General features: G+C 40.6%; 1 protein-coding gene across 1 annotated transcript in view; it reads right to left on the reverse strand.

Annotated features, from left to right (window-relative positions):
• CAP2 (cyclase associated actin cytoskeleton regulatory protein 2) overlaps nt 1–14173 on the reverse strand; it is a gene marked incomplete at both ends in the record, with an annotated part of 108147 nt that overhangs the window by 77261 nt on the left and 16713 nt on the right. The window contains one exon of the mRNA XM_079713036.1: nt 3281–3358. Within this exon, the coding sequence (XP_079569162.1) occupies nt 3281–3358 (78 nt within the window). The remainder of the gene's footprint in view (nt 1–3280; nt 3359–14173) is intronic.

Here is a 14173-nt window from a genome sequence, read left to right on the forward strand (position 1 = left end):
AATATAAAATACTTTTACATTTTGATGGTGACCCTCTACAAAATTTAATCTCTTTGAAGGCTGACACTCTGGCTTAAAGCAACAGTGAAGAGCACTGGAGACAGCTGTGTAGTGGTGAAGCATGCTGGTTGAGAGTTCTGGGGGGCAATTCACCAGCTTTGGGACTAGTGAGCAAACCAGTTACCCTCTCTCTGAACCTCTTCTGATTCATCTTCAAATTGAGATTGCTGCAAGAGATGCCTTCTAAGGTCTCTTCCCATCTAATACTCTCTATGTGTTTTTCCAAGCCCTGCCCCGTCTCCTAGGGGGCCTGGCCCACAGTAAGCACTTGATAAATATTTGTTGACTGATTAATTGCATGCTTGCATCACTGTGGATTCCAAGATGTTCTAGGAGGTTGCTAGCTTCCAGCTGGCCAGGTGCTCAGCCCCAGTCTGGGCATCTAACACACACAACCCTCAGACCACAGGTGACTAATGTTGGTTTGGCCTTGCCTTATGCTTCCGCAGCATAAGTGGTCACCTTCATTAGCATGATGGGAGGTACCCCTTGGGAAGTCCTCTTACCCTAAAATATCTTCCCAATGCCTGATATTCCTTTTAAAGATTCATTTTCTACCATTTTCTCTCAGAGTCCTATTATAACTCTAAGTAAATAACTGTATGAATAATTGTTTAATAACATCCTCTAGAAAGTAAGTCACCTTACTTTCATACATACATAGGAATGTAGGGTGAGCAAGAGATAAACCTCTGCTCTTATAAGTCACTAAAATTTTGGAAATGTTTGTTAACGTAGCGTAACACAGTCCGCTTTGATATAGACATGCTAGGAGAAAAGAACATGAGTTTGCTATTTGACTATGAAGGGATTTTGTGCTGGTGGGGATTTCAGGTGGGGACGCCTGTCTCGCTGCTCAAAATGTAGCAACAGACCAGTAGCATTAGCATCACCCAGAGCTTGTTAAAACTGTAGACTCTTGGGCCCCATCCTAGATGTACTGACCCAGACGCTGCACTTTAACAAGATCTCCAGGTGATTCAGATGAAGATCAGAGTTTGAGAAGTAGTCATCTAGAGGCGGCTAGAGGCGTAACTTTGAGAGCCATCCACACACCACAGGCTCTTAGGGTGTAGTCCCTGGCCTAGCAGCATTACCATCACATGGGAACTTTTCAGAAATGTAGATTCTTGGGCCTCACCCAGGACCTACTGAATCAGAGACTCTGTACGTGGGGCCCAGCAATCTGTGTCTTAACAACGCTGCAGGCGATTCTCATACACGCTAAAGTTTGGGGACCACTATCAATGAGAGTTAAAATTACAGGAGTTAGTATTCTCCTGAAAGAAGAGGGGAAGGCATGGACAATTATAACATTGTTCCTATGAGAAGATACAATCTGTTTTATGATAATCTTTCTGATGTATCTTCTAGAATGCACACTGGGAATGTCCAGGCCTGGTGGACTGCTTTTCTATTGAGTGGAAGCAACTAGGACAGTGCTCTGGGTTAAGAGGGAGGGCACAGAAAGGGAGGTGGGCATCAAAAAACTGCCTTCTATTTTGCCTACTGATCTTCTGGGGCTTATTACTCTTGCAGTACTGTGATAAGTGCTATAGGGAACATTTCCAACGAATGCCTTTCCTGGATATGAGTCCCCTGAAACATCCATTCCTCTCCCTTTCATCAAGAATGCAGTAGAGTAAGAAGGGGCAACTCCAGATATTACACCCAAGAATCTGCATAGCCACATGCTAAGTCACACAGTATCCCTGACTATGGCTTATTTGGGGATGCCACAGTCCCAGTATATTCATTCATTTGTTCAGTCACTTACTTTATCATCCAATATTTAATGAGTGACTTTTATGTGCACGGCCAATGGAGAGGCCTCTTGTTCTGTGCTTAGAAAAGGGATTGAGTGGAGCACCGGCCAGGAAAGTAATGGTTCCTTCCTCCATCTGAGACTCAATGATGCAATGAAGCCACCTCTCCTCTCACTTCAATCACAGAAAAGGTAGGCTAAGGCTGTATCACATTGTGATTTCCTAGTTTCACTGTTCTCTTTTGCAAAGAGAAAAAAGTCAGGGATTGAGAAAGCCAAGGAGGAGACTGCATCCACGATGGAACACAGAGTATCTCCATCCCTACAAAGCTGCTTGCCTGGACTGTGTGCTAACTCCTCATTTCCCACGAGGGACATGGTACATCCATCCAGGGTGGGGGTTGGCAGCTCTGGCTGCAAGTTATCTGGTTTTTGTTTTTTTGGCCTCACTGCACGGCATGTGGGATCTTAGTTCCCTAACCAGGGATGGAACCCGTGCCCCCTGCAATGGAAGTGCGGAGTCTTAGCCATTGGACCGCCAGGGAAGTCCCTGGCTGCAAGTTAGAATCACCTGTGGAATTCATAAACCTCTTAAGGCCAAGACCACTCCTCAGACCAATTAAACCAGAACCTCTTGGAGCGAGATCTAGGCACTGGTATTTAGAAAAACTTTTCCAGGTGACTGCATTGCACAGCAGGGCCTGGGACCTACTGCTCCAGGGAGGGTAAGGTCCCAGGTCTTGGTTCTTTATGAAGCCGAGCTTCACCCTCTGAAAGTCAAATCCTAGCTTCCTAGGATTCTCAGCCCAACTTTTTCAACTTTAGGAGTTTGTTTTAGAATTTAAAGTGAGCTATTAAATGTAAGCTATTGTGTTATATTTCAATTATCTTTTATATTTATATGGTTGTTACCAAACTTCAGATGCAGAATATTTAGTCAAAACAACAATTCTTATTTTTTCTTATTTAACAAGGTATGCTGGTAGTAGATCTATTGTTTAATGAATAATTTCATTCATTACACACTGAGCCTAACAATGCTATTTGTTAAATAGGAACTAATCAAATTCATACATAGAATTTACAGGTGAGGATAGATGTGAACAGTTTTTGAAAACAAAGCAGCGCAAAGTATGAACTAAAAATTAGTAGCAAGTACTTCCTTGATTATAAAGTGGCTGTGAGACTAGTAAAAAGAATAGGATACAGATGACATAAATAAATTGACCTTTTAAACTGGTGATGTTGATTGTTGCAGTATGAATTTGGCCATAATAAGGTTATAAAGACATTAGAAATGTTTCATACTACGATCTGGATTAGGGACAGAACTTGCAGTGCTATACATCTCATTTTCGGGATGTCTCTCACAGTAACTGGTTCTGTTGCTTCCCTGTTTTCTACCTTACACTGCCCATTCCCCAGGCAGCCCTGGCTCTCAGGATACGCTCTTACCTCGTGGGGTTGCTGGTACTGAGAGGCCATCAGAAGGAAAGCTCGCTGGGCCTGGAAAGCACTATGCACCATCTCTGCCTGGGAACAAAAAGGAACAGGAAAGCTTAATTGTTTGAGCTCCTAAATGGAGCATTACCACATGATCCAGCAGTTCCCTCTCTAGGTATAGACCCAAGAAAAATGAAAACTCATGTCCACACAAAAACGTGTAAATAAGTGCTCATAGCAGCACTATTCATAATAGCCAGGAAGGAGAAAGAACCAGAATGTCCATCAACTGATGAATGGATAAACAAAATGTGGTATATCCATACAATGGAATATTATTCTGCATTCAAAAGAAATGAAGTGCTGATCCATGCTACAACATGGGGAACTTTAAAAACATTATGCTGAGTGAATGGAGCCAGTCACAAAAGACCACATTTGTATGATTCTGCTTACATGAAATGTCCAGAATAAGCCAATCTACAGAGACAGAAAGTAGAGTAGTGACTGCCAGGGGCTGGTGGGAGGAAGGAATGGGCAGTGACTGCTAGTGAGTATGGAGCTTCTTTTGGGGGTGATGAAAATGTTTTGGAATTAGACAGTGGTGATGGTTTCACAACTTGGTGAATATACTAAAGATCTCTGAATCATATACTTTAAAAGAGTGAATGTTATGATATGTGAATTATATCTCAACAAAGCTGTTAAAAAAAAGTTTGAGCCCCAAAGTGCAATTGTTTTCCAAAGGGTGTCTCTCCTGTCCTCTTTCATGCCTCAATCTGTTCCATACCTTCTAGTGGAAAGAAAATTGTCCCTTAAGCCATCCCCATAAAAGATATGCTCACCAAGGATATATGTATAAGTATAACTGATTCACTTTGCTGTACACCTGAAACTAACACAACATTGTAAATCAAATATACTCCAAAAAAAATTTTAAAAATACAAAATTTTAAAAAGAAGGAAAAAAAAAAAGACATGCTCACTGAGAGCTAGTGATTTCTACCACTGTTCAGTAAGACTGATCTGAAGGAGATTTCAGTGCTACCTGGACTCAACCCTGCCCCAGAAAGGACTTGAGCAGATAGGAATGTCTTTAAACACATGGTACCATATTCCCTCATCCTTACCTTCTACCCATGCTTAACTAATTAATTAATTCTTTAATTTTTTAAATTTAAAAAGTTACAGAAGAGTACCAAGAAGAAAATAATTCCAAATATTCATATCACACAATCAGTCAGTTTTGGCATTTTTTCTAGTTTTTAGGAAAATTCACACAGTTGTTCTCATAAGACAAAGCATAATGATTTAGAATAATTTTTTAGTGCCATAAGGTACAAAGATTAAAGTTTTTTAAAAATGCCTCACAACCTAGAAATAATCATTATTAATGCGAGATGAACATCATGGCAGCACCATTTAAGATCTATATGCAGAGGGACTTTGGTAAAATGGGACCACATCCTAGGTGCCATTTTTTAAAATAAAATGTATAAATTTTAATTATAATTGAATACTAAAAATGAAAGAAAGAATTGATAAGCTTCAAATAAAGTTTCTGCACTGTAATAATTATTATGTCCTAAATGATGATTCTAAGTTAAAAAAATATAAAATATTAAGAAATTGGAATAATTATGTGTTTATACTATAAACTAATACATGATATAATTTTAGACAATACTGATTGACTCCTTATTGGGAAAGATGAGAACATAAGGACTTCCCCACTTCTTTCTATCTCTGGTCCCCATTTTTCATATTTTTTAGTTATTATTTTTACTGTAACATTAATTCCCATAGCTATTGAGAATTAGTTCTACATTTAAACCTACCTAGTGGTTCTCACCAGTTGTTTTACCATGACTTCTCCATTTCTGAGTTATTTTGATTTTTTTAACTGGCTGGACTCCCATTATCAAGTATGTTCTTCAAAAAGGTCTTAAAGTTGCTTAAGTTCTTCAGCCTCAAGCATGTCTCCCTGTCATCTATATATTTTAACAACATCTTGGCTCGATATAACATCCCTGGGTCTCTCTCTCTCTTACCGTATGCAGACAGCATAGCAGTGAATGTGGCAACGCAGAAATCTAAGCCACCTTGATTTTGTTTCTCCCTTGTGGGAAACTGACTTTTCTATTTTGACATCTGAAGAATTATTTCTTTATCCTTGGATATTAATGGCTTTACTGAGTTACGTTTGCATTCTGAGCATTCTGTGTTATATTTCTTGGAATAGATTTGGTCCTTTCTTCATTTATGGGAAATTTTCTTATATTACTATATCTTTCAAAATATCTTTTGTTCCATTTGTTAGATTCTCTACTCAGGGACTCCAATTATTATCCTCATATTGTATAATATTTGAATGTTTTCATATCATTTAGATTCTCTCTCCCTCTCTCTGCCTTTAATCTCCTTGTCTGTCATCTGTATTTACTGTGACTGTATCAATAGTTTTCTCTATTGTTGGTAAACAGATTTTCAATAGGGTCTCATATACATGCACATTTCTGATTTATATTTCATTTCTGTATTAATGTTGTTTTTGGTTTTTATTTGTTAGACTTCAATTTCCCTTTGCATTTCATTCTTATTGTTCTATCACCTTATGCCATTTAAAAAATATGCTTATACTCTTATTAAGTTTTAAGTTACTTATTAGTCTAAGAGTCTAATAAGATTAAGCCATAGTGAGGAATCTGTTTCTGTTCATTGTTTTATTTTCTTTGAGGGCAAGCCCATGTCTTTCCTTTGCATGCTCTGTTCCTCTCTGACACACTATTTCTAGCCACCATGTGGGTGATTCCTTGAGTCTTTTGCCACCATATGAGAGATTGGTTTATTTTCCGTTTCAAGCAAGAGTGTTCTTCCTAACCTTCTAAGGCCTGATGGAACAGGGGACAGGGAAAGGGAGTGCTCAACTTTTCTCATTATTTTTCATCCAAGGGTTTTTTTTCCTACTGACAAGAAAATGCTTGAAAGCAGACCAAGGTTTCTAGATCATTTACATTTAAAATCACAAATTCATCACCATCAACATAACAGATTAAGTCTTATGAATATTTAAATGAGGGTATATTTTCCATTTTGGAGTACACCATCTCCTCTTTGTCCTGGTAGCCTGATTGCTGCGATTATATTGCTCAAAATCTCAAATTCTGAATATTCCTTAGGGAGATAGTGGATTTTCACATTTTACTGTCCTGGAGGCTACAATGACCTTATGAACGTGAAGCTCTGAGCTACATGAATGTTTATCCATACATCAAAATGTGTATTTTCAGTGGATCAGAAGGACTTTTGTCAGTCTCTAATGACCACATTTCCAAAAGAAGATTATGAAATAAAACTCTCCACTGCTTGGATATAAATAAAAGAACTGCACTTCTCCCAACAACGATAATACAGAAGTATGGTCCTCGTCTACAACAAGCCTTGTGGAGTCAGCTGAATTATAGTTGCTGCGGGAACAGTAATTTGGGATTGCCTGACTTCTACAGTTAAAACTGCAGCTCAGAGGTGCATTAACAATAATTTTGTAGTTATCCCAAGATGAACACTATCACTGGCCTTTTTTACTTTCCCTAGAAACAACATTTAGCCTGTTGCTGACAGAACAATTTTCCAGCGGGTCTGATTAGCCAAGATGGCCAATTTCATTAATTAGTCTCTCCCCCTACATGGCCTTTCACTCAACAACAGGGGTGGAGGTTGGAGCACAGAATGGTTGAATATCTAGCTATCTGCTTCAACTCTCCCTACCGCTTTGCTTATGTAGACAAATCTTTCTGAGGATTCAGCTGTGCACCTCTTTCAGCTCCCTGGAACTCTGGGCATGATTAGCAGACACTAAACCATGTTCATTTTTAACTTCATCAGTCCACGTTTCAAAGGATTTTCATTCCACCTTTGACATACTCTGACCTACCTGCTTCTTACTTCTGGAAAGTTCCATGAGTCCCCTCAACCAGACAGCATCCTATTTAGGAGCAATTTCACTGAACCTGCTGAGTTCTGATAACTTGAAAGGGAGAATTTGGCTCACTCAGGCAGTTCAAAACATTGTGAAAGAAAAAGCCAAACGTAGGGATTTTCAGTAACAACAAATAATTGAGGGTTTTTGCTGAGTTTATCACACATGTGCCAGGCTCAGAGAGCCTCAGTGACCTTTGTGTGTATACATGCACATCTATCTGCTTGTGAGCACGTGTGTGCAGAGAGGAAAGGGACAGTTCGGGTAAGAGGCAAGGCTGTGCATTTTGTTTGAACTCTAGCAATTATCACTTAGGCAACTGGGGTTCTTAGATAGATAGATTGGTGGACCATCTTGTTCTGTGGTCCTAGACAGTAGGAGAATGAATTTCAGTAATCAGTTTAAAGCAAGCCTCGGGACAAGCAGACACCAGTTAGTATGACTTATTTCCATCTAATCCCCTTGGGAGAGAGCTGACTCACTGGGGAAGCTCAATTGATCTCTGAATATTCATCAAAGCTTTCCATTGTTTCATTGGGAAGCTACAGGCCACAAAGTACCATGTGGATGACAAAATGAACAGGTGCAACTGGGAGAAAGGGTACAGGAAATACTTAGAGGAAATGCAAAAAGCACCCAGCCAGGGTGCCTGTGCTGAAGGCATTTCCAGATCTTCTGAAACTGCATCAGCCCTCTTCTTGACAGCCAGACAGCCAAGGGAAGGGGATCCTCTTCCTCTGACTGAAGGTCAGGGGAATGGGCATCTGCTCATCAGGTGCAATTTTGGGGCCCTGGGAAGGTCACTGTCAATGCCATCTTCACATTCCTCCCCAGTGAGTCTGCCAATGTCCCACATTTTACAATTAGAGATATTGTATTTTTAGATCTTATTCCTTAGGGCCCTCTAATCCACCCTAAAGGAGAAGTCCCTTGAGTTTCAGCCAATGAAGAGGTAAAAGGGGACCTGATAGATGAAAGCAAGACAGGAAAATGGGCTAAGAAAAAGAGGTGATAGGATGCCAAAGACAAGTTTCACCTACTTCATGATTTTGCTTAAAGCAAGATTGAAGATGCTTAATTTTGTAGACATAAACATAAGCACTGGCCCTACAAAGCTGGATTATGAAGTCATCTGTGTTGACATATAAAGGGCCATGAAGAAGACTTACACCAGCAATTCTCAACCTTGAGTTTTCATTATAGTCACCTGGAGGGTTTGTTAAAAGATTGTCACGTCTCACCCCCAGGGTTTCAAATTCGGCAGGTTTGGGTGGGTCCAAGTATTTACATTTCTAACGAATTATCTAACAAATGCTGCTTGCTATAATCACTTAATTAGTTCCAGGAGTTTCTTCTCAATTCTTTTGAATTTTCTACATAGACAAAGATCATGTCATCTGTGATAAAAGACAGTTTTATATCTTCCTTCCCTATCTATGTGCATTTTAATTCCTTTTCTTGCCTAACTGCATTAGCAAAGATTTCTAGGATTGGTGAGAGGGGACATCCTTGCCTTGTACCTGATCTTAGTGGGAAAGCTTCAAGTTTCTCATCATTAAGTATGATATTAGCTGTCGATTTCTTGCAGATAGTCTTTATAAGTTGAGAAAGTTCCTCTCTAGTACTAGTTTACTGAGTTTTTATCATGAATGGGTGTTGGATTTTTTTTTTAAGTTATACTTTCTTTTTTTTCATTCATTCATTCATTGATTGATTGATTGATTGGCTGTGTTGGGTCCTCGTTGCTGAGCACGGGCTTCCTCTACTTGCTGCGAGCAGGGGCCACTCCTCACCGCAGTGCACGGGCCTCTCACTGCAGCGGCCCCTCCCGCTGCGGAGCTCGGGCTCCAGGGCATGCGTGAGCAGTTGTGGCTCACGGGCTCCAGAGCGCAGGCTCAGCAGCTGCTGCACACAGGCCTAGCTGCTCAATGGCATGTGGGATCTTCCCGGACCAGGGCTCAAACCCGTGTGACCTGCACTGGCAGGAGGATTCTCAACCACTGCGCCACCAGGGAAGCCCCTGGGTGTTGGATTTTGTCAAATACTTTTTCTGCATCTACTGACGCGATCACGATTTTTCTTTTTTAGTCTGCTGATGTGGTAGATTACATTAATTGATTTTTGAATATTGAACTAATCTTGCATACCTGGGATAAACCCAATTTGATCATGGTGTATAATTCTTTTTATACATTTTTGGATTTAATTAACTAATATTTTGTTGAAGATTTTTGCATCTATGTTCATGAGAGATACAGGTCTGTAGTTTTTTTTTAATGTATTTATTTTATTTATTTTTGGCTGCTTTTGGTCCTCGTTGCTGCGTGAGGGCTTTCTCTAGTTGTGACAAATGGGGGCTACTCTTCATTGCAGTGCACTGGCTTCTCACTGCAGTGGCTTCTCTTGTTGCGGAGCATGGGCTTTAGGCATGAGGGCTTCAGTAGTTGTGGCACAGAGGCTCAGTAGTTGTGGCTCGTGGGCTCTAGAGTGCAGGCTCAGTAGTTGTGGCACACAGGCTTAGTTGCTCCTCAGCATGTGGCATCTTCCCAGACCAGGGCTCAAACCCATGTCCCCTGCATTGGCAGGCGGATTCTTAACCACTGCACCATCAGGGAAGTCCCAGGTCTGTAGTTTTCTTATGTCTTTGTTTTATTTTGGCATTAGGGTAATGCTAGCCTCATAGAATGACTTAGAAAGTATTCCCTCTGTTTCTATCCTCTGAAAGAGATTATAGGGAATTGGTATAATTTCTTCCCTAAATGTTTGATAAAAGTCACCAGTGAACAAATCTGGGCCTGGTGTTTTCTATTTTTGAAGGTTATTCATTATTAATCCAATTTTTAAAATAGATACAGGCCTATTCAGATTGTTTCTTCTCGTATGAGTTTTGGCAGATTCGCCTTTCAAGGAATCAGTCTATTTCATCTAGCTTATCAAACTTGTGGGCATAGAATTGTTTATAGTATTCTTTTATTAACCTTTTAGTTTCCATGCTATCTGTATAGATGTCCCCTCTCTCTTTTTTTGTTATTAGCCTGGCTAGAGGCTTATCAATTTTATTGATCTTTTCAAAGAACAAGCTTTTGATTTTGTTGATTTTTCTCTACTGATTTCCTGTTTTCAACTTCATTGATTTTTGCTCTAATTCTTCTTCTTTTCTTCTTTTTCTAGTTTCCTAAGGTGAGAACTTAGATTATTGATTTTAGATCTTTGTTTCTAATATATTCATTCAATACTATAAATTTCCCTTTCAACACCACTTTCACTGCATCCCCTAAATTTTCTGTTTTATTTAGTTCAAAATATATTTTTTAATTGAGGTATAATTGACATGTAACACTGTATTAGTTTCAGATGTATGACATAATAATTCAATATTTGTATATAGTGTGAAATGATCACCACAATAAGTCTAATTAATACCTAAGTTCAAAATATTTTTAAAATTTCTTCTTTGACCTATGAGTCCTTTAGAAGTGTGTTGCTTAATCTCCACATATCTGGGGATTTTCCAGTTACCTTTCTGTTATTGATTTTCAGTTTATTCCACTGTGGTCTGAGGGCAGATATTATATGATTTCTATTCTTTTAAATTTGTTAAGGTGTGTTTTATGTCACAGAATGTGATTTACCTTGGTGAATGTTGCATGTGAGCTTGAGAAAAATGTGATTTACTGTAACTTGAAAGTGATATGCTGAGGTGTAGTTTTTTTGGCATTTATGCTGCTTGGTGTTCTCTAAGCTTCCTGGATCTGTGGTTTGGTGTCTGACAGTTAATTTTGGGGAAAATTCTCAGTTATTATTGTTTCAATATATTCTGTTCCTCTCGCTCTTTCTTTTCCTCTAGTATTCCCATTATACAGATGTCACACCTTTTATAGTTGTCCCAGTCCTTCCCCGGTCTTTGTTCTCTTTGTTTTTTGGTTTATGAAGATCCTATTAATATATCCTCTAATTCAGAGGTTCTTTCCTCAGCTGTGTCCAGTCTACTAGTAAGCCTATCCAAGCCATTCTTCATTTCTGTTACAGTGTTGTTGTTGTTGTTGTTTTCATTTTGGCCAGTGTAATTTTATTTTATTTATTTATTTTTATTTTTAACATCTTCATTGGAGTATAATTGCTTTACAATGGTGTGTTAGTTTCTGCTTTATAACAAAGTGAATCAGCTATACAGTAAAAAAGCATGCATGAACAGATGAGCAATATAAGCAGAGAGATACAAATTCTAAGAAAGTACCAGAGAAATGCTAGCGATAAAAAACACTGTCCAGGGCTTCCCTGGTGGCGCAGTGGTTGAGAGTCCGCCTGCCGATGCAGGGGACGCCGGTTCGTGCCCCGGTCCGGGAAGATCCCACATGCCGCGGAGCAGCTGGGCCCGTGAGCTATGGCCGCTGAGCCTGAGCGTCCGGAGCCTGTGCTCCGCAACGGGAGAGGCCACAGCAGTGAGAGGCCCGCGTACCGCAAAAAAAAAAAACACTGGCCAAAGCTCTTGTTCTGTCCGGGTCACCTTTTAGAGAAGTCCATCTCTGTTCGCCAGAGAACTCTGATTGCCATGTGTGATGTGGCATTCATAATCGTGCAGTCAAACATGCAATCCTGGATGGGTGTCCCTGACTGCACAGTCTAACTCAAAATACATGGATTTCCTTTGCCACAGTGGCACTCAAATGGTGCCCTGAGAAGGTCCCCTCACAGGGACTTGAGTGGGGACAGAAAAGGAGGATGGGCACAGGCCACCTGCTGTCTGCACCCAGCCCCCAGTCCTCTCTCTACCATCCCCCCTTCAATCAGAGCTTGTTACAGTGTTTTTTATCTCTAGCATTTCTCTAGTTCTTTCTTAGAATTTGCATCTCTCTGCTTATATTGTTCATCTGTTCATGCATGCTTTTTACTTTATCCATTATTGCCCTCAGAATATAAATCATAGTTGTTTTAAATTTCCAGTCTGGTAATTCTAACATCCCTGCCAGTTCTGGTTCTGATGTTTGCTTTGTGTCTCCAAATTGTGTCTATTTCCTTTTGGTACTTTTCTTGATAGCTGGACATGATGTACTGGGTAAAAGAAACTGCTGTAAATAGGACTTTAGTAATGTGGTGTTGAGGTATGAGGGGAGGGAAAGCATACTTTAATCCTATGATTGGGTCTCAGTATTTCAGTAAGTCTATGTCTCTGGAGTGTGAACTTTACAAGTGTTACTCACTTTCTTTCTTCCCCCTTTTATGGGACAGGATGGCTAAAGTGGGCCAGACTTGGGTATTTCCCTTCCCCATGTGAAAGACTGGAGCCAGGTGGGACTGAGCATTTCCCTTTTCCAGGTCAGTTAGGCCCTGACAATAACCTATGAGGTTAGGCTCTGGTTAGTCAGTTTCCCCTGGGGTCAGGCCTTACTAAGAGCACAGTACTCTGGCTTATTTCAAAATGCTTCCTTTCACCTTCCCCCTGCCAGAAGCCCAAGGAGATTTTTCTCCAGTATTTACTGTGGGAACCTGGTTGAGTTTCTAGACGTAAATCTCACAGTATGGTGGCGGGGGGGGGTGCCCTGTGACTGGGTCCCCCTGGAGTTCTTAACTCTCAGAGTTGTCTGCACTGAGCTTCCAATAATTTGTCAACTAGAGTTCAGGTTTCCCTACCCCAGCACTGGTTCCCTTGACAGTTTCACTCATGAGTCTCTGCTCCGTTAAGCCACAACTCCCTGTATTCACCTGTTTCTCTGATCTTGGGGGACAGCAGTTGTCCCCGTGTCCTCCCTTATGGACCCAAGAACAGTTGCTTTCTCAGAGTTCAGCTTTTCCCTTGTTGTTAGGATGGAGTGGTGACTTCCAGGATCCGTACATGCAGAACCAGAAACTGGAAGTCCTTTCTCCATTTTTTTTTTTTTTTTAATGAGAAAAAACTTATTCTGTTTCCATTTTCAGACATTTTGGAACTTCCATCCCAGCTTCATCCTTTTGGTAACAGAGCATTTCCCCATTACCTGCCTTTTTTTTTTTTTTTTTTTTTTTTGTCTGTACGCGGGCCTCTCACTGTTGTGGCCTCCCCCATTGCGGAGCACAGGCTCCGGACGCACAGGCCCAGCGGCCATGGCTCACGGGTCTAGCCTCTCCGCGGCATGTGGGATCTTCCCAGACCGGGGCACGAACCCGTATCCCCTGCATCGGCAGGCGGACTCTCAACCACTGCGCCACCAGGGAAGCCCTACCTGCCTTTTGATATGTGTATGTAGGATTGTGGATAAGGTGGTGGCGGGGAGGTGTTATGAACACCTATGTGAGAGGGTCTTAAGGGCTTATCTGGTGGAAAGGATGCTGGGACTGTGATGATAGGGGGTCACTAAGAGACTCTATGAGAAACATTCTATTTTTACTTGGATTGTTTCTGTTTGTTAAAAATAGCAAAGTTCTCTAAAGGTGCTTTTATCCTCAGTGCATGAGACTTTATTCTCTGTTCTTACTATTGTTATTTTTATCATATTTATCTGGAGATGCTTGGAGGGGACTAAAGCAACACCCAAACTGGCCCATCACTGCCAAGAATAAAACATACAAGTACACAATGTCTCTTCACTATGACATCTTTAGTTCCCATGGACTTTTGCCTATTTTGCCTAAGTTTGGGAAATGGCTCTCTCTTCCCTATGTGCCAATAGGAAAAGGCACAAAGAAGCAAGCCAGGATTACCATCAACAAAGAAAATTGTACATCTGCTTGTGCTAAAACTTGTTCTGAGGGCAAAATCTGTTTTGTCAGTAATGTAGTCTAAAGACAGAAGTTAAGAAATGAGAAATCAGATTGACTGCTACTTGTTGTTGACCCTGGAATTGCCACAGTGACACTGGAAAAGGGCCAAGTTTTGCTTGGACTACCACTGTCCCCCTAATTTCAATTAGCATCTTAATATCTCCCCTGGACTACCTGTACCCTTCTTG

This window comes from Hyperoodon ampullatus (assembly GCF_949752795.1).
Source record: "Hyperoodon ampullatus genome assembly, chromosome: 10".
NCBI classification, from domain to species: domain Eukaryota; kingdom Metazoa; phylum Chordata; class Mammalia; order Artiodactyla; family Ziphiidae; genus Hyperoodon; species Hyperoodon ampullatus.